Source organism: Salvelinus fontinalis, chromosome 28 (assembly GCF_029448725.1).
Source record: "Salvelinus fontinalis isolate EN_2023a chromosome 28, ASM2944872v1, whole genome shotgun sequence".
NCBI lineage: Eukaryota > Metazoa > Chordata > Actinopteri > Salmoniformes > Salmonidae > Salvelinus > Salvelinus fontinalis.
Genome location: NC_074692.1, coordinates 18783965 through 18804337, shown reverse-complemented (window position 1 = coordinate 18804337; position 20373 = coordinate 18783965). Strand labels below are relative to the sequence as shown.

Here is a 20373-nt window from a genome sequence, read left to right as displayed (position 1 = left end):
CTATTATATAGGTCATGGATGGCAGGGAGCTTGGCCCCAGTGATGTACTGGGCCGTTCGCACTACCCTCTGTAGCGCCTTACGGTCAGATGTTGAGCAGTTGCCATACAAGGCAGTGATGCAACTGGTCAGGATGCTCTCGATGGTGCAGCTGTAGAACCTTTTGAGGATCTGGGAACCCATATCAATTCTTTTCAGTCCTGAGGGGGAGAAGGTTTTGTTGTGCCCTCTTCACGACTGTCATGGTATGTTTGGACCATGATAGTTCGTTGGTGATGTGTACACCAAGGAACTTGAAACTCTCGACCCGCTCCACTACAGTCCCCTCGATGTTAATGGGGGCCTGTTCAGCCCGCCTTTTCCTGTATTCCACGATCAGCTCCTTTTTGTCTTGCTCACATTGAGGGAGAGGTTGTTGTCTTGGCACCACACTGCCAGTTCTCTGAACTCCTCCCTGTAGGCTGTCTCATCGTTGTCGTGATCAGGCCTACCACTGTTGTTGTCAGCAAACTTAATGATGGTGTTGGAGTTGTGTTTGGCCACACAGTCCTGGGTGAACAGGGAGTACAGGAGGGGACTATGTACACACCCCTGAGGGGCCCCAGTGTTGAGGATTAGCATGGCAGACGTGTTGTTGCCTACCCTTACCACCTGGGGGCGGCCCGTCAGGAAGTCTAGGATCCAGTTGCAGAGGAAGGTGTTTAGTCTTAGGGTCCTTAGCTTAGTGATGAGCTTTGAGGGCACTATGGTGTTGAACGCTGAGCTGTAGTCAATGAACAGCATTCTCACATAGGTGTTCCTTTTGTCCAGGTGAGAAAGGGCAGTGTGGAGTGCGATTGAGAGTGCGTCATCTGTGGATCTTTTGGGGCGGTATGCAAATTGGAGTGGGTCTAGGGTGTCTGGGAGGATGTTGTTGATGTGAGCCATGACCAGCCTTTCAAAGCACTTCATGGCTACCGACGTGAGTGCCACGGGTCGGTAATCATTTAGGCAGGTTACCTTCGCTTCCTTGGGCACAGGGACTATGGTGGTCTGCTTGAAACATGTAGGTATTAGACTCGGCCAGGGAGAAAAATGTCTGAAGACATTTGACAGTTGGTCCGCACATGCTTTGAGTACAAGTCCTGGTAATCCGTCTGGCCCAGCGGCTTTGTGAACGTTAACCTGTTTAAAGGTTTTGTTCACAACGGTAACCAAGAGCGTTATCACAGTCATCCAGAAGAGCTGGTGCTCTCGTGCATGCTTCAGTTTTGCTGGCCTCGAAGCTAGCATAAAAGGCATTTAGCTCATCTGGTAGGCTTGCGTCACTGGCAAGCTCGCGTCTGGGTTTCCCTTTGTAGTCAGTAATAGTTTTCAAGCCCTACCACATCCGAACGTCAGAGCCGGTATAGTAGGATTCAATCTTAATCCTGTATTGACGCTTTGCTTGTTTGATGGTTCGTCTGAGGGAATAGTGGGATTTCTTATAAGTGTCCGGATTAGTCTCCGGCTCCTTGAAGGCGGCAGCTCTAGCCTTTAGCTCGATGCGGATGTTGCCTGTAATCCATGGCTTCTGTTTGGGATATGTACGTACAGTCACTGGGGACGACGTCATCGACGCACTTATTGATGAAGCCGATGACTGAGGTGGTGTATTCCTTAATGCCATTGGATGAATCCCAGAACATATTCCAGTCTGTGCTAGCAAAACAGTCCTGTAGTGTAGCATCGGCGTCATCTGACCACTTCCGTATTGAGCGAGTCACTGGTACTTCCTGCTTTAGTTTTTGCTTGTAAGCAGGAATCAGAAGGATATAATGGTCAGATTTGCCAAATGGAGGGCGGGGGAGAGCTTTGTATACATATCTGTGTGTGGAGTAAAGGTGGTCAAGGATTTTTTTCTCCCCTGGTTGCACATGTGACAAGCTGGTAAAAATTGGGTAAAACTGATTTAAGCATCAGACCCAGCTCTTAGTATTATCCCCCAAAATGTCTTATTTCACTTCTTCCCCTAATTGTCCCCCCACTCTGTAGTCCCCAGCCTACACACCAAGCCTCTCCCCCCTCCCACTCAGCCAATCACAGGCTTAGAGACACCCCTTGAGACGACTCTTTTCTCTCCAGTCCAATGAGTGGCAGTCAAAAGGCACAGCTTTTAGTCTGAAACTCGCTCTTCTCCTGTGTCTGGTCTGGTGTAGATAAAGGTGTGTGCCTTTGCTTGCTGGGTTACCACAGCTTAGGATAGGCGTGCAGCCAGGAACAACTGTTTATCCGAAAGCAAAGATTAGCTAGTTGTAAAGGAATTCTCCTCCTCTTTGTTCCCTCATTGTTTCTGAGGTGAGTTGTCTGACTTTTATTGTATTTGGTCATGAGTTTAGGGAACACTGGCTTTGATTTAGTATGCTTTTTTAAATGATAGGAAGCAATGTAAACAACACCATCACTCTTCTTGTTCTCACATTGGAGAATGCTGTTGGAGCTGACAGCATCTGTTTTGACTGAGGATTCTTTACCGACCTGTAATCAGGATTTTTCTGTGGCTGTGGAAACATGAAAAGGCGGCTTTTTCCATGAACCCATTTCTAGAGTGGTTTCTTAAATACATTCAAACTGTTGTGAAAACTTGCAGTACTACATGAAAGCTAGCTGACAATATTATTTTCAAAAGTATGAGTATGCATACATTATGATATAGATTAGGCATGTTTCTACTTTCCTCAAGTTATGGCTATTTATGTAACTGATCTCCCTCTATATTGTATTTTGCCATTTGCTGTTCTGGCGTGCTATGCATTTGTGCTCTTAGTACATTTGACCCAGTATTTCCATTGGTTTGAAGATGTAATGCCAATAATAAGGGAAATGGTTTGAGCAGGGTGGAGTGTAGCATGAGTTGGCCTTGGAGGGTGTGTTTTGGGAGTCTGTTTTCAATTTGAACCATGTTCTGTGATGTAAAGGGACTGAGCATTGGGTTCACTTGGAGATTTATTGTCTCATTGTTTTGTCTTCTCCTGTTTCAGCCATGTTACATCACTGGGAACTAAGTTCCAAATGCTGATGAAAGGCAGGCACAAACTCCAGTCCACACACGTACATTAAATGCTATGAAATAATCTCTAAATTTTGATAGTGACCCAATCAGGCTTAGCCATGTGAATGATCATTATTTTCCATGGTATTTTCATAGATTTGACCAGCATAGGAGAACGTTATATGGTCAATATTTTGGCAGATACACCGTAACCTGGCATATGATAACAGAGCGCTAGATCCAGCTGATGTGAGTTGGTTGACATCTACTGACATCTTAGCAGGGATGTTCTGCTCAATTGGCTGCAGGTGAATGGCAACACACCGCACCTAGGGGCTTGAAGGTCTGTCTGACCGGTTTTCACTTTTCACACAACCTGACTGACTGAAAGGCTCCCTCCAGGCAAACAATGTTGACTAGAGCATTGTGTGGGTGTGTGTGTGTCCATGTGTACATTTGACTGTCATCTTTCGGTCCACATATTATTATTTTCTCAGTTGACAGGCGGCGACAAAGATAACAATGGCAACCACACACAGTTACTATGGAATGAATAATAAAGTGAACCACTTTTCCGTTCCACCACCCCAGTGGCTAAGAATGTGCTGCTCATAAACCTGTAAGTGCAGTGCTACTGTGCTGCTGCTAATCCGCTAATTAGCTAGGCATCAGAGAAACTACCCTGAGGTGTCAACTCTCTGTAGACTATTTCCCACCACAAGCACTCCTATTGGTCGAAAGTAGCCACACCATGAATTGTTCTCTTGCTTCAAATCTAAAAGGTCCCATTTGGCTCTAGTGGGTCATAAATATAGTGATGGTGTGAGAGGGATGGATAGTGGTACATGATAGAAATATTTTTCTTTTCATCCAGAAATGCCTGCAGTCAAACAGCAGGATTCCCCACTTTTATTTGGCCAATCATGGCTGCTGTGGTGGTGGGTATCAGGGAAGGTTTAGCCACAGTGCTACTTTACTAGAAATAACATTGGCTTTCTAAAGGCAGCCATTCGCTGGAATGCCCTCAACTCAATACCCAAACACTACACCAATAATGTATGCTAGCTAGTTGATAACATGGCGTCTTCTAAATTATTATGTCTTCAGCAGGTCGTGCTGTAAGCAGATAGGAAGGTGATACAGCTCTGTTATGAGTGTATAGGTTGAGATTAGAGGCTGGTTTGGCGACTTGCCTGCAGTATGCAATGTAGACTTTGGGCTTCAAGGTCAGTCACAAAGCTGACTGCTGCCACTGTCTTCATTTCCTCTGGGGTTGTTCCAACTCAAACACGAGGATTTCGACACCCACCAGCTCAGATTGTTCTGAAATCTTTTATTTTAGAAACAAATAACATTAGCATTCCTGCAACATTATTTTTGGAAGTTAAGCTAATTGAGTGCATCCAAATGTGCTATTTGTAATAATAGGATTCATATCATATTCAGTAAATATAGTACCTAACATATGATTTGGACCAAACTTTATTTCTAACAATGAGTTAGACATGAGGAGTCCAAGGGAGTGGGCAAAAGCCACCCACGAACCCCCCACACCAATCCCACTCACACACCCCCTACACCAATCCCACCCCAACAACAAGTATATAGTATCAGTTTTCTGTCTGCCAGGTTGTATGCAGCAGCTGCTCGGAGTATCGTTTCTTCATCCTATGTATGTAATGTATTCCCAGTGAATTTGGCTATGTTTCCCCCCCCTGTTCAGAGAAATTAATCATTGAAGTTGTTAGGTGTATGTCCCATCCTACGTCCTGGTATTACCAGATGCTAACGATGGCATCATAGCTTGCTGAAATGACATGGAACGACCCTCTGGATTATCTCAAACCAACCACACATGCATCCTCCACAATATACCTTAAACAAATAAGGACATGATTACACCATCGACTGTACACGGAATGTACATATGTAGCTACATAGATGTGACAGATTGTACATGGAACGTACATAGATATGGATTGGCTGAATAGTTTATTGGAGTGGTTACGTAATAGGTAATGGCTACATCCCCTCTCTTTCTCTCCCACAGCAGTTCCAGCTCTGACTCTACCATGCAGAGATTTGACCGGGATTCAGAGGTCTACAAGATGATCCAGGAGAACAAGGAGACTCGCACGGCCCCTCGACAGTCCAACACCTTCCGCATGCTGCAGGAGGTTCTGGAGGCCGATGAGAAGGGTGAGCAGAGCTTCCCATAAAAGCACTCGTCATCACTTGGTCTCTGTGTCAGGCTGCATTTCTGTTGTAATAAACAGCTGTGTGGGACGGACTGGAGCCATAAGTGTTTTGTGTTTTTCTTTCTTCTCCGTCAAATTTGAGACCTATTTGATGGGTCTGCTGGATGTCAACTCCGAGGTGGCTAGAGGTCATTATGGCAAATTCAATAGAATTTGCCACAATTTACTGAATTGTTTCATCAAACTTTTATTCTGTCTGGCTACTAAGACAATTATTTGATATCGATAGATGCATCTGGCCATAACCTGAGCCAGAGTTTACTTAGAGCATTGTTTTCGATGGAGAGCAGTGTGAGTGTTTTTACTTTGCTTAGAGGACTGGCAAAGAAAACAAGCGGAGCTGGTAATAAGAGTTTTATGAAGCGATAACGACCAGCGCGTGGACACTGTTCACACCGGGTCATAAACTAGTGGTGTTCAGACAAGCAGTGTCTCCTACTGGATGGACAGACCTGACACAAGGCAGTAAAGATGAAAAAGTGTTGTGATAACCAGGCTGACAGAGGCATAACTCTGCCTTGATTCCCTGCTGCTTGTGTGTGTGTGTGTGTGTGTGAATCCATCTGCTATTTGCACTGACTGACTGTGCTCTACTTTGTTGTTTTATGCAGAGGCGGCTGTGCGGTTCCCAGGGCTCTCCCCCAAACCCACCCCCCCAAAATCCACTTCTCCCGGGGGTGGAGTCCCCAAGTACCACACCTGTGAGAAGTGTGGCACCAGCATTGTGTAAGAGTCCATAATGACACGTCACCTGTTGTGACATGTTCTCTCTGTCCACAGGAGTAACTTGACGTGTCATTGCATAACAGATGAATAAGCAGCTGACGAATACAAGCTCTTACAATGATAACTTGCCCTAAGGTGCAGGATGTTCCTCATAAACACAGAGGAGCTGAATTAATGAGCTTTCACGCAGTGTTTGTGTACATAATGTAGAAAGATTTAAAGATTCAGAAACAATGTTTGTGTTTATGACTGTGTCCATCTGTCTGCAGTACACAGGCGGTGCGCATCATGGACGACCGCTTCCGCCACCCAGAGTGCTACACCTGTTCTACACCAGAGTGCGGTCTCAACCTGAAGATGCGAGGTCACTTCTGGGTGGGAGAGGAGATGTTCTGTGAGAAGCATGCCCACGAGAATTACCAGGGCCTGGGCACTGCCCCACGTGCCACCATCTCGCCCCGCCACTGAGGCTTCGCGACACCCAGCTTCCCCTCCCCTGGACCTCTGAGGGCTGGCACCCCACCTCTACTGACTCACAGTTATAGACCATGGGCTAGGGAACAGGAGTGGGAGGGCCAACACTTCAGATGTTGCGGCATTTCTATAGCATTTAACTATACTCTGCAGTTATAGCATTCAGTTACTTACTTTTCCTGTAATTGGATGAGGTTTGGATGGAACATTCTTTTCCCAGGCCCTTCTGGTTTAGGTTTATTGTTAGCTCTAATGTACAGCTGTATCTTATTCAGACCACTTAGTAGGTTACGCCTGACACATTTACACCAACCTATTACACAACAGGACTGGTTTCCTGCTGGTGTATGGATCAGATCAATGATGGAGCGTAACGTTTAATCCTTTCAATCCCATTGAATCCCCTGCTGACCCATTCAGAAGAATGGAAACCAACTCTTCATTTGAATTACATGGTGTTTGAAAAACAAAAGACAAACTACAAAGGGGGAAATTTCATCTACATCAAAGTTTGTACTGTAGTTGTGTGTGTGTGTTTCAACTTGAGCAAGAGTTCTGATAATTCCTTTTGAAGTGATGGTTTAATAAGTGCCTGAATTGCTGCCATTTCCCCTGCTACTGGTTTCACTATTGAAAGGTTTTAGTGGATTCATCTTTCCAGCCAGAAGCCTGTTTGTTTTCCTTTTGCAATTTAGTTGGAATGATAAAATAATTACTTGCTTTCTTATTGCTTTTTGTTGGATAAGGGAATATAAAGATACATGTGATATATAATAATGTTTGTAAATGTTTATTTGATAGAACAATATACAGTATCATATTATAGGACGTCTGATGGCATGCGTGGGCACAGGGTTGCATGACTTGTATATCTTTTTCAGTGTGAAGAGGTTTGCTGATGCGATTACTGTATATTCTGTTTCTTCACAGCAGCACCCAGAGAGCAACACTAGAATGTTATTGTCATGTCACAGTTAATAAAAACACATCAAATTACGGTTGCTCTTTTTTTAAATATAAATGTGTATATATATGCATACACTGAGTATACAAACATTAAGAACACTTGCTCTTTCCATGGCATAGACTGTTTCCATGGCATAGACTGACCTGTTGAATCCAGGTGAAAGCTATGATCCCTTATTGATGTCACTTGTTAAATCCACTTCAATCAGATGAAGGGGAGGAAACTGGTTAAAGAAGGATTTTGAAGCCTTGACAGTTGAGGCCGTGTGTGTGCCATTCAGAGGATGAATGGGAAATACAAAAGATGTAAGTGCCTTTGAACGGGGCATGGTAGTAGGGGCCACGCTCACCGATTTGTGTGTGTCAAGAACTGCAACACTGCTAGGTTTTTCATGCTCAGTTTCCCGTGTGAGTCAACATGTCCCAGCATCCCTATGGGATGCTTTTCACACCTTTGTAGAGTCCATGCCCCGATAAATTGAGGCTGTTCTGAGAGTAAACGTGGGTGGGTGGGGCTGCAACTCAATATTAGGAAGGTGTCCTAATGTTTGGTGTGTGTATATGTAACGGATGTGAAATGGCTAGCTAGTTAGCGGGTGCGCGCTAGTAGCATTTCAATCAGTTACGTCACTTGCTCTGAGACTTAAGAAGTGTTGCCCCTTGCTCTGCAAGGGCCGCGGCTTTTGTGGAGCGATGGGTAACGACCGTGCTTCGTGGGCAACCGTTGTCGATGTGTGCAGAGGGTCCCTGGTTCGCGCCCGTGTCGGGGCGAGGGGTCGGTTTAAAGTTATACTGTTACATTGATGCTGTTGACCCGGATCACTGGTTGCTGCGGAAAAGGAGGAGGTTGAAAGGGGGGTGTGTAACGGATGTGAAATGGCTAGCTAGTTAGCGGGTGCGCGCTAGTAGCATTTCAATCAGTTACGTCACTTGCTCTGAGACTTAAGTAGTGTTGCCCCTTGCTCTGCAAGAGCCGCGGCTTTTGTGGAGCGATGGGTAACGCTGCTTCGCAGGCGACGTTTCGTGTGCAGAAGGTCCCTGGTTCGCGCCCGTGTCGGGGCGAGGGGACGGTTTAAAGTTCTACTGTTACATATATATATATATACACTGCTCAAAAAAATAAAGGGAACACTTAAACAACACAATGTAACTCCAAGTCAATCACACTTCTGTGAAATCAAACTGTCCACTTAGGAAGCAACACTGATTGACAATAAATTTCACATGCTGTTGTGCAAATGGAATAGACAAAAGGTGGAAATTATAGGCAATTAGCAAGACACCCCCAATAAAGGAGTGATTCTGCAGGTGGTGTCCACAGACCACTTCTCAGTTCCTATGCTTCCTGGCTGATGTTTTGGTCACTTTTGAATGCTGGCGGTGCTTTCACTCTAGTGGTAGCATGAGACAGAGTCTACAACCCACACAAGTGGCTCAGGTAGTGCAGCTCATCCAGGATGGCACATCAATGTGAGCTGTGACCGCTTTTCCAACGGTCTTGAAGGAGTTCCCATATATGTTGAGCACTTGTTGGCTGCTTTTCCTTCACACTGCGGTCCAACTCATCCCAAACCATCTCAATTGGGTTGAGGTAGGGTGATTGTGGAGGCCAGGTCATCTGATGCAGTACTCCATCACTCTCCGTCTTGGTCAAATAGCCCTGGAGGTGTGTTTTGAGTCATTGTCCTGTTTAAAAATAAATGATAGTCGCACTAAGCGCAAATCAGACGGCATGGCTTTTTGCTGCGGTGGTAGACATGCTGGTTAAGTGTGCCTTGAATTCCAAATAAATCACAGGCTGTGTCAGCAGCAAAGCACCATCACACCACCACCTCCATGCCTCATGGTGGGAACCACACACGTTGAGATCATCCGTTCGCCTACTCTGCGTCTCACAAAGATACGGTGGTTGGAACCAAAAATCTAAAATTTGGACTCATCAGACCAAAGGACAGATCTCCACCGTTCTAATGTCCATTGGTCAGGTTTATTGACCCAAGCAAGTCGCTTCTTCTTATTGGTGTCCTTTAGAAGTGGTTTCTTTGCAGCAATTCGACCATGAAGGCTTGATTCACGCAGTCTCCTCTGAACAGTTGATGTTGAGATGTCTGTTACTTGAACTCTGTGAAGAATTTATTTGGGCTGCAATTTCTGAGGCTGGTAACTCTAATTAACTTATCCTCTGCAGCAGAGGTAATTCTGGGTCTTCCAGAGTTCAGTTTGAAGGCTATCGAACATCCTATAGATGGGGACATCTGGCCTACTGGTGCCACCTCCCATGTCTCTTTGATGCTTTTTAAAAAGTGTATTGAGTTGAATTGGTAATTTTGTGTTACCTACAGATCTTTAAATGGAGCTCAAGCTAGTACGTAAATCTGTAAGGTATGTAGGCTAAAATGTCCTTAGACCTTTTGCATGAACACTGTGGCCAATTAACCATGACTATATATGAGCTACGTGGATGAACAGTGATGCAAATCTAATGGAAATGCACATTATATTACCTCAAATAAAAAGGTGAATCTCAATGAGTCAAATAAAATATTGGATTTTATGATCCCACGCATAAAATGGCTGTGACTTGAGAACAATAAGCTTTAAAGCACTACTTTGGGCACGACAAGTCTGTCATTTATGCTTACGACAGTTTTTCACAGGTTCTGCTGTTTTATCTTTCTTCCAGAAGGGGGCCACATTGTCACACTTAAGTCTGCACTGTACTGAGGCTGTCCAAGTATCATCCATGGTATGTATCCTACTGGAGTTGATAACATAGTATCGTAATTCTGTGTTGTAGGTGTTATTTAAAAAACGCCTAAGTAAATCATTTTAACAGAACAACTACTTCAAAAAAGTGGATACAATCCAATACATTAAAATATTGTAAGCTATCGTACTTTTTACTGATTTCTCCCCCTGTGGCTTTCTTAAGGAAGTCAGCCCTGAGCAGCCTCAATGCTGACTACCACTAGATGTCGTAGCTTCCTCAAGAAAGGAACAACATCAGACTTCATGATGATACAGTACAGGAGTAGTCTAGTAGTTTGTGTTTAGTATTAATTACACTGTAATGTTTTCCTCACTATTGGAGTTTTGCCTCCCCTGATAGTAACGATAAGATGATTGGTACCTTATTTTCTTGAATATACTGTAACTATAATAAACTTGTTTCATTACGTCTTTACAAACCTGTGATTGTATTCACCTCTTTGAAGACGACGGTGCTCATTGTATTGTTGTAATGTGAGGTTGGGAAGAGCAAATGGAAATGCCCAAGAGGGATCATCACATTCCTCCTCCAACCTGACCTCACTTCCACCCAATCTCTTTCAAAACTGAATCTCTGTTCTTCTCTCCTCAGATCAATAGCTTCTCAGCCAGTCCCTCCACCTTTCCTTTCCTCCATTCCCCCTCTCACCATATTCAACCTGGAATGGAGTCCAGACGTGGAACAGAGAGAGAGATTGCTTGCACCGCTATAAGAGCTAGGGAGAAAATAAAGCGAGGGGAAAGGGGGTTATGCAGAGAGAATGTTGGAACAACATTAAAGTTTGTCTGGATGCCATTAAATACAATTTGATGTAATGTGCAGTTTGGGACGTGACATTTTAAATGGAAACTGTGCTCTCCAGATGAGAGAGATTTGGGGGCTGGGGAGTGGGAGTTGGAGGGGGGGGGTGTTGTACTTGAAGCCTTATTTAATGGCTTGGATAAACAGCCCTCTGTTTCATCGCTGAGCAGGCGCCCAACCACTCTTTCTGGTTTCCTTAAGCAATCATGCTGGCTCTCTGAGCCTGCTCCAGTGTACAGTATCACGTACAGGAATAACAAACCAGGGGTCTGAAGGGTGGGTCAGAGCACACTACACCATTGTACGACGGGACATGCTAGCATGACTTGAGGTGCCTGCGTTTTGGATATGTATGTGAGTACATGTCACCCCCAATTGCACCAAGACCCATTTCAAATACTCTTCTGGTTCACCTTTTCTTATTTCAAAATGCACTCCAGATTTGAAACGCTAAGGTTTCATTCCTCCACTGCCTCTCATATATCAGAAAGTATCTTTAAACAGAAATCTGTAGAGTGCAGGACTATTGGGATTATTTCATAGACAAAGACAGACTTGTTGAAATGGATACTTTTGGATACTTTTTGTATCCTAAAACAATTTTGAACACTCCAAAAAAGACATTTGACTGTAAAATCCCTACAGTAAAGGCCTGTACTGTAGAGATTTTATAGTCAAATGTATTTTTTGGAGTGTTCAAAATTGTTTTAGGATACAAAAAGTCTTACCAGGCAGTATCTAATTTTATTCTTTCTTTCAGGAAAAAGTTAAATTTTTGAGTAGGCGGAATTGTAATGACATTGCCATGGAATTTTGATGTCAACACATGAGGATCAATAAGCATCACTGCACAGCTTGATAGTCAACCTTGAAAGCAACAGGAAAAAATGTATTATTGGCAATTAGCTGTACTTAACTGTACTTCTTCCACCTGCATCAGAGTGATGCATCTGTCTTTAGATAAGCGATTGCTATAGTTGTGCTTACACTGATTTGGATAATGAGCCTGCTTTAGCAGGCACTTTCATTAATAATGGGCACAAGCATTACTTGGGGCGGTAATGTTATGAAAACCGTGCCATGAACTAAATCACAACTACTCACTGAAGGTAAGTGTCCATCTATTGCAATGACCAGTGGTGTAGTAAGTATTACTGCTTGTTCATTGCCTTTCTTTCTTTTTGGTTGTTTACAGCATACAGTGGCCAATGGATAAGGACCCATAATATTGCTTGCTATAGCAACAGGCAATTGGCGGTAGTAGTACAGTCATTAACATGTAGCTTCCTCGTTAAAACTCTCTAAACACATTGCAAAACGATTCACTTAGAGAATATGTGAACAACAGTTTACCATAGAAGCAATGTTCACTCAACATGTTATTTCAGTTGCAAAAATGCAGTCATGTATAGACCTCTGAATCAAATTAGACAGTGACCCTGGCCCCTGCACTAAACAGACCAGGGTCCTGGTGCAACAGTGACCCTACTGAGCTGACTTATCTAGACAGGCTGATCTAGACTCCTCTGGCCCTGACCTCAGCTTCTAACATGATAGCTTCAGCATGGTTCTCTCATAACATTATGGCCTCACTACATTCTTCCTAAAGCTGGGAGAAGTTGATTTATGTGAATCTGATCTCTCATGAAGGGTAAATAGTTCAGTAAATCCTCTTGTGATATTAGAAACAAATCATCTGTCAACAGGAAACTCTCAAAGGTTCACTGACTTTCTTTGCTCTCACAACTGATGTGCTCATTGAAGCCAATACCTTTTCCAGTCTATAACCTGCTTGCATGCAAGATCTTTGGTGGATTGAAGTCAACAGCAAACTTGCCAATGTTTTCTAGTTCCCAAAGTGTTGTCAGTGGAAGATATGAATGGTCAACTTCTTCTAACTGCATGTGTTGAAATCCAGCAGCAAAGCAAATCCCTGTATTTTGGCCTATACAGTGTGTACAAAACATTAGGAACATCTTCTTAATATTGAGTTGCACCCCCTTTTGCCCTCAGAACAGCCTCAATTTGTCAGGGCATGGACTCTACAAGGTACCAAAAGCGTTCTACAGGGATACTGGCCCATGTTGACGCCAATGCTTCCAACATTTGTATGGTTGGCTGGATGTCCTTTGGGACATTCTTGATACACACGGGAAACTGTTGAGCGTGAAAAACCCAGCAGTGTTGCAGTTCTTGACACACTCAAGCCGTGTAACAAGTTACATCAATAAAGCATCATAGATTCACCTGGTCAGTCTATGTCAGGTGTTTCTAATGTTTTGTGCACTCAGTGTAGATATGAGATCTACTGGCAAGAATGTGCCAGCAACAGGGGATCATGCATAGTAAAATTCATTTTCATCAAAATGCTGTGGTCAGTCAAAGAGCCACTTCTAAGTTTAGGTCATTTGCAAGTTTCTGTTATCGATTCATCCTCTGATGATCTTGATAGACATACCAATACCGTACATTTAAAGACAAAATATTGCATTTAAGCTGTACTTTAGAGTAGCAAACACTGCAGGATATTAATTAGCTATTTGATGTAGCCTAAAAGTGATGTGTGAATACTGTGTTAATTCAATGAAAATATACATTGTAATTGTTAAATAAATAAACAAAGGCTTGTCTATGACTATTGATATCATATTGATGTTTCAGTTAACATTTAAATCTTAGGACCTTATTTCTTTACAAATGGACAGGTTGGCACCCGAAAATATCCTTCAATTGCAGATCCGCTTTCAGACCGACAGCTGGCTGACTGCCTGTTATTCTAAAAATGGATAGCAACCTAGTGAAACTGCCAAAGTCAAGATGCGCTAGGACCCCGAGGATCATCCCATTGCCGGCGACGGAATGGTCACACTTGGTGTATATTTGAGTGTGACAGACTGGCAAGCAAAACCGCTAGATTTTGGGAATTACCAAGGAGCCGACCAGGACGCGCTTTATCGTTTTCCAAATTAACTAATTTACTTTCAGCTAAAGTTTAATTTAAATTGACACATGGAGAACTTAAATCTTGAAGATCCGGAATGGCAAACTTTGTTGAATGCCTTGAGAACATCGTGCCAAACGAATTTCTAAATCTATGAATTAAACTAAAGCTGTGGAGGGCAGCAGATTTTATTCAACTGAGTTAAGGATTTGATCAAAACCACTGGAATAACGGAGTTTGGATATAGCCTAGGTTTGGACATATAAAGGTAGGCTAATCAAATTCTAATTGTGACGATCCAACCCAACGTTGGAGTAATGCATCAGGGAGGTACAAATTTACGGACAATTGGACAAATACGTAATTTTTTATCGCGAAACATCAACTTTCAAGTAGAGTTTTAGTTCAGGGCAACTCGAATATCAGTGAGTTTTACCGTGATTTCTCAAGCCACATCTACAGTAGGACTGTGAATATTGGGAGTGCAAAATACTGGGAATGCCTTTTTACCAGTAAGTTTCGAGCATCTTTTAATAGGAACTAAACGGATATTAGCAACTTGTCACAAATTTGTAAAAATACGTATGTTCTTCCTGCCATCGCCCCAGGAACCTTCGTGGTAGAGAAATGGGATGACAAGGGGACAGCTGAGGTGAGACTGATAAGGACAATGGTTGTGCCCGGCGTTGGCATCCCGCTCCTGGGGCGTCTGTTGCTGATGCTGGTCCTGTTGTCTGCCTCTGAGTCGAGGCTCACTCAAGCTTGTTCTGGGCTCATCATTAGCGGCTGCAGCTGTACAGATGAACGCTCCAAAGCCCACGCCACTACGCAGTACCGGAAAAGAGTCAGCTGCGACAGCGAAGAACTTTCTGAAACTCCAGATCCGGGCCTGCTCCCGAACCAGACCGTTACTTTGTAAGTCATAATTATATATTTTTTACCGATTAAAACTGAGTTTAAAATACAGTAGGCCAGTGGGCAATACAAATGTAGTTAATCAAAACTGTGACCGAGGAGATAGGGACTGGGCCTCATGATTGTCCAAACACTGTAGACAGATCATGATGAAAATATCAAACAATGTTGATATTCTGCATGTTCATTGAGAAACTCTGTTGGTCTTTATTAGATCCCAGAACTGAGTAAGAGAAAAACATATCAATGGACACTCTTCTCTCACTATGAGGAAATAACTCTAGAGGATGACAGAAGGGCAAAGTGCAAATATTTCAATGGGTAATGGGAAACTCTCTACCTTGGGCGTGGGGTATAGTTTAAATTGTGGCACATGGCACCCAATACATCTTAACAGTTCTATACACTGACTATAATTGAATATAGGAGGCGGGTAGTCTAGCAGTTAAGAGCATTGGGCCAGTAACCAAAAGGTTGCTGGTTTGAATCCCAGAGGCAACAATGTGGGAAAAAACTGCCGATGTGCTTTTGGGTAAGGCACTTAACCCTAATTCCTCCTGTAAGTTGCTCTGGATAAGAATGTCTGCTAAATGACTGACATTTAAATATACACATGGAGAAAATACATTATACCCTTCACATGCTATGGAAGTATCCACTGATAGTAGTAGATTTTATTTATTTATTTATTTTTATTTAACCTTTATTTAACCAGGTAGGCAAATTGAGAACACGTTCTCATTTACAATTGCGACCTGGCCAAGATAAAGCAAAGCAGTTCGACACATACAACAACACATAGTTACACATGGAGTAAAAACAAACATATAGTCAATAATACAGTGAAAAAAATAAAAAAAATAAGTCTATATACAATGTGAGCAAGTGAGGTGAGATAAGGGAGGTGAAGGCAAACAGATATATGTATAAATAAATAAAAATATAAAAAGGCCATGGAGGCGAAGTGAGTACAACACAGCAAGTAAAATAAAAACTAAAAAAAACACTGGAATGGTTGGTTTGCATTGGAAGAAAGTGCAAAGTAGAGACAGAAATAATGGGGTGCAAAGGAGCAAAATAAATTAATAAATAAATACAGTAGGTAAAGAGGTAGTTGTTTGGGCTAAATTGTAGATGGGTTATGTACAGGTGCAGTAATCTATGAGCTGCTCTGACAGCTGGTGCTTAAAGCTAGTGAGGGAGATAGGTGTTTCCAGTTTCAGAGATTTTTGTAGTTCGTTCCAGTCATTGGCAGCAGAGAACTGGAAGGAGAGGCGTCCAAAGGAAGAATTGGTTTTGGGGGTGACTAGAGAGATATACCTGCTGGAGCGCGTGCTACGGGTAGGTGCTGCTATGGTGACCAGCGAGCTGAGATAAGGGGGGACTTTACCTAGCAGGGTCTTGTAGATGACCCTTGACTTGAACACTTTGTGTTGTATGCTGATAAACCCTCCAAAACTGACCTTGTATTCTTTGTTCTACTGGTATTTAATGACTGGTTGAGGTAATGGACATGTTTTTGGCCCATGAACACCAGAAGTTTATACACTGGCATAGTAACAGACTACTTACTACGTGAGCTGAAAGCTCAAACCCAGAGTCAGTTGTGTCTCTGAAAAGCACAGTGCAGGGAGTCTGGACTGGTGTCGATCCTGACGGCAGACTTTGTGAAGTAAAGCTGTCATCTGCCCCTGCCCCTTTGACACAACTCTATCGCTTTAAATCTGATTCTGACCCAAGGAAACACACTGGGTTTCAGTGTCACCCTCCCCTCCCTCCCCGCTCCCCACACCCACCCCACAATCCAGCTGACTTTGCCTTGCTAAACTAGGATAAACAGAAACACATTTCTACTCTTTTTATCCTCCCTCTCTGTGCTTTAATGGCAGCTTGGCTCCTACCTTTAATACCATAACATTCCAGCAATCTCAGGCAGCCACCTCACTTCTCTTCAGGAAGGAAGACTGACCGACTGACCGACCGCTGTCCAGCTAATGGTGAGACCTAGCACTGTTGTCTGACACTTCCAACATCCTGTAGCACTGTTAGTCTGATTGTCAGCCACACATGAATAGTCTATCTGAATTCATATGATTGATGTGTTTATTCAACAATAAATCAAGGGAGTTGTCGACATGGCTTACACTACCTCACTCCATTCCAGAGAAGAATGGCTCTTAATAGGAGGTAAAGAGATTGTAGTTGCTGTAAGATAAGATACACCTACACAGTCTTCTGAGCTGCTGAATATATGCACATGTGAAGCTGCTACCAAAAACCCCAGCCCTTCACAGAACACTCAAAGGTTCAAGCTGATTGAACCATTTTCCAAGGTACTCTGCTTCTCCACAATCCCACAATGCTCCTCCTCTCTGACCCAGTGGGAGCAGCACTCGCCTGCACATGGGTGCAGTAAAACCCCAAACTGGCCCATCGGCACAATGCAAAGGAGGCACAGCCCGAGGGAGCCCAAGGCGGCCCGCCGTCCATTTATAGGCCTTGTGTTTCTGCTTAATAAAGGCAGCATAAACATCTGGGGAACACATTTCTCAGAACCAGAAGAGAGGAAAGAATAACAAAAATAGCCTGGGTGGCAGCGGTGGAGGTGATTGAAGATAATCTCACATCCCTGTACCTACCGTACTTATTTCACTTTATTTGTTTTCCTACACATGTTTAGCACACTGTGACACTTTTATGAGGCTGTGTACTAGGAGCAAACAACTACGTCCCAATCCCCTGTGAAAAACTGTCAAAAGCCATCCTTACCATTCTGTACTGAAATACGATGTGACTGGTAAGGTCATTTGCCAGAGAGCTTTCAATGAATTGCTCCGTACGCTCATACTCTCATCGTCACTCATGACATTAGCTCCAGATGTGGAATGTGAGAAGTTGTGTTGATATTCCTGTTATTCCTGGCAGTCTGTACAAACTGTATCACAGGTACAGTAGGGGGGCTCAACTTCAGCTCAGCTTGCTCTGCATCATCCCCTCCCCAGATTGGGTGCCCTGTCACCCAGTTCTGCTGCCCCTCTTACTTACTTACTTACTTACTGACTTTATTGTCCCCATGGGGACATTTTGTTGCAGTGTCATGTACACGTTTAAAGTGGCGTTTAAATACAAAACAAAATTGACAATACAACTTTCATAACAGTTACATACCAATAAAACATTTGGGGGAAAAAGACTAGCCTGTTGTGTAACGGCTGTCGTCTTCCTCGTCTGAGGAGGATAAGTTAGAAGGACCGGAGGATCAATGCGCAGCGTGGTAATTGTTCATCTTACTTTAATAAAGGTGAACACTCAAAATACAAAAACAACAAAAGTGACAACCGAAACAGTTCTATCTGGTGCAGACACACAAAGACTGAAAACAACCACCCACAAAACCCAACACAAAACAGGCTACCTAAATATGGTTCCCAATCAGGGACAACGATTGACAGCTGCCTCTGATTGAGAACCATATCAGGCCAAACACAGAAATAGCAAAACATAGAAATACAAACATAGACTGCCCACCCCAACTCACGCCCTGACCATACTAAATAAAGACAAAACAAAGGAAATAAAGGTCAGAACGTGACATGCTGGCCTTACTGAGTCGATAGGAACATTAGCCCGAGCTATTTAGGAGGGATATCACACCTGGCACAAATGATTGTCTAGTTCTGTTTTTCCTGCTGAGGGGTGCCCTATACCTGTGCCCAGAGGGGAGTAGTTCAAAGTCCGGGTACAGGGGGTGGCTTGGGTCTAAAATGATTTTGTGAGCCTTGCGGAGGGCCCTGACCTTAAAGATCTCATACAGGCCTGTCTGTTTGACTCCAAGTACCTTGTTTGCTGTGGTGATAATCCTTCTCATCATATTTCTCTGGCTGACAGTGGCATTGCCAAACCCTACAAACAATACAAAAAGTTTAAATAGTGTCAATGAAAGATTTGTAAAACAGTGTCAGTATAGTACAGTCTACATTAAAAGATCCCAGCTTTTTGAGAAAGTACAGTCTCTGTTTGCTCTCTTTGTAGATCAGGTCTGTACATTTACTCCACTGAAGCTTATTGTCCAAGAGGACACCCAGGTATTTGTATTCCTCTACAATCTCTATATATTCCGACGTCTGATAGATGTTGCAGAGGTAGGTGTTGTACACTTCCTGAAGTCTATGCACATCTCTTTGGTCTTGTTGGTATTGAGGACCAAGTGTGATTCCTCACACCACTCTACAAAGTCATCTAGGACCGGGCCATGATGTTCCTCATCATCATGCAACAGGCTGATCAAGGCAGTGTCATCAGCGAACTTAACGAGGTGTCTGTCAGGATGGGAACTAGTACAACTATTAGTGTACAAGATGTACAGGAGTGGGGACAAAACACATCCCTGAGGAGAGCCTGTGTTGGTATTGCGTATGTCCGACACGTGGGGACCTATTTTGACTCGCTGTGAGCTTTGGCTCAGGAAGTCCAACAGCCACAAAACCAGCCCCCCATCTAAGGAGAAGTCCCTAATGAGTCTCTGTGCCAGAATGTAGGGCTGGATTGCGTTGAAGGCAGAGGAAAAGTCAACAAACAGAACCCTAACATGGGATTTGGCACCCTCTAGATGTCTTTAGACCATGTTAAGGAGGGTAAGAATGGCATCATCAACTCCTCTGCTAGGCTGATAGGCAAACTGAAATGGGTCGAGAAGCTTCTGGGTGACGCTGAGAATATGACTTTTCACAAGTTTCTCAAGGCGTTTCATTACTAAGGATGTCAAGGCGACATCTGACCCTCTCCTGGGTCAGGTTAGATTCATGTTCTCCTCCATGGCTCCATGCAGCCAGTTGTGGGCAGGGCTATGGGTCTTGGGGACACCAGGCCTGGCTGCTATGTGTAATACACAACAGCTGGCTCCCATGAACATTCCAGCTGAGGCCCCTCAGCCCATGGGAAATCCCAACAGGGGTTTGTTTAATAAAAGTATTAGTTGGATGTTTGTTGTTCCTGTGGACCATAAAGGAACAAACAGTTAGCCTAACACTGCCACCTCCTCCTGTGACTCACCATACCTTGTGGGCTTTGGATTGTTTTAATAATGTGTAGGCAATTGAGACCAATTTGATTAAAGTATATCAGATAGCGTTGGATATCCTCCATTATGTTGAAAGATTTTAGAAGGCTGCACTTTGGTTGATGTTTTAGTGACTTTCAACTTGTCAGCAGTACACAGTTACACAATTCTATTCGAAGTCTTTCTCCATGAGTTAGTAATCTTTCCCCCTTTTCCCTCATTCTATCTATCTATCCCTCCCTCCACACCCCTCTATCTTGAGTTCATCCACACGCAGTAACTCTCAACATAAATATTTAGCTGTATTGGTAGGAAACTGCCATGTCTAAAATCCTTCCAGATGTGGGCCTGCGCAGGGCTGTGTTTATGGCTAATTACGCATGGCTGATAGCAGGGTGAGAGAGAGGGAAAGGGAAAAGGAGAGAAGAGGAAGAGCAGAGAGAGGGAAGAGGTA

General features: G+C 43.6%; 2 protein-coding genes across 4 annotated transcripts in view; both read left to right on the top strand.

Annotated features, from left to right (window-relative positions):
* LOC129826315 (PDZ and LIM domain protein 2-like) overlaps positions 1-7463 on the top strand; it is a 56037-nt gene extending 48574 nt beyond the window's left edge. For 2 of the 3 annotated variants that reach the window (XM_055886897.1, XM_055886895.1), the window contains 3 exons: positions 5060-5208; positions 5879-5993; positions 6263-7463. In XM_055886897.1, the coding sequence (XP_055742872.1) occupies positions 5060-5208; positions 5879-5993; positions 6263-6461 (463 nt within the window). In that variant the 3' untranslated portion in view covers positions 6462-7463. The remainder of the gene's footprint in view (positions 1-5059; positions 5209-5878; positions 5994-6262) is intronic. The other variant, XM_055886896.1, reaches the window with a different exon arrangement.
* Positions 7464-13871: 6408 nt separating this feature from the next.
* The window catches only part of LOC129826311 (adhesion G protein-coupled receptor A2-like), a 58649-nt gene continuing 52147 nt past the window's right edge, over positions 13872-20373 (top strand). Inside the window, exon 1 of the mRNA XM_055886888.1 lies at positions 13872-14860. Within this exon, the coding sequence (XP_055742863.1) occupies positions 14616-14860 (245 nt within the window). The 5' untranslated portion in view covers positions 13872-14615. The remainder of the gene's footprint in view (positions 14861-20373) is intronic.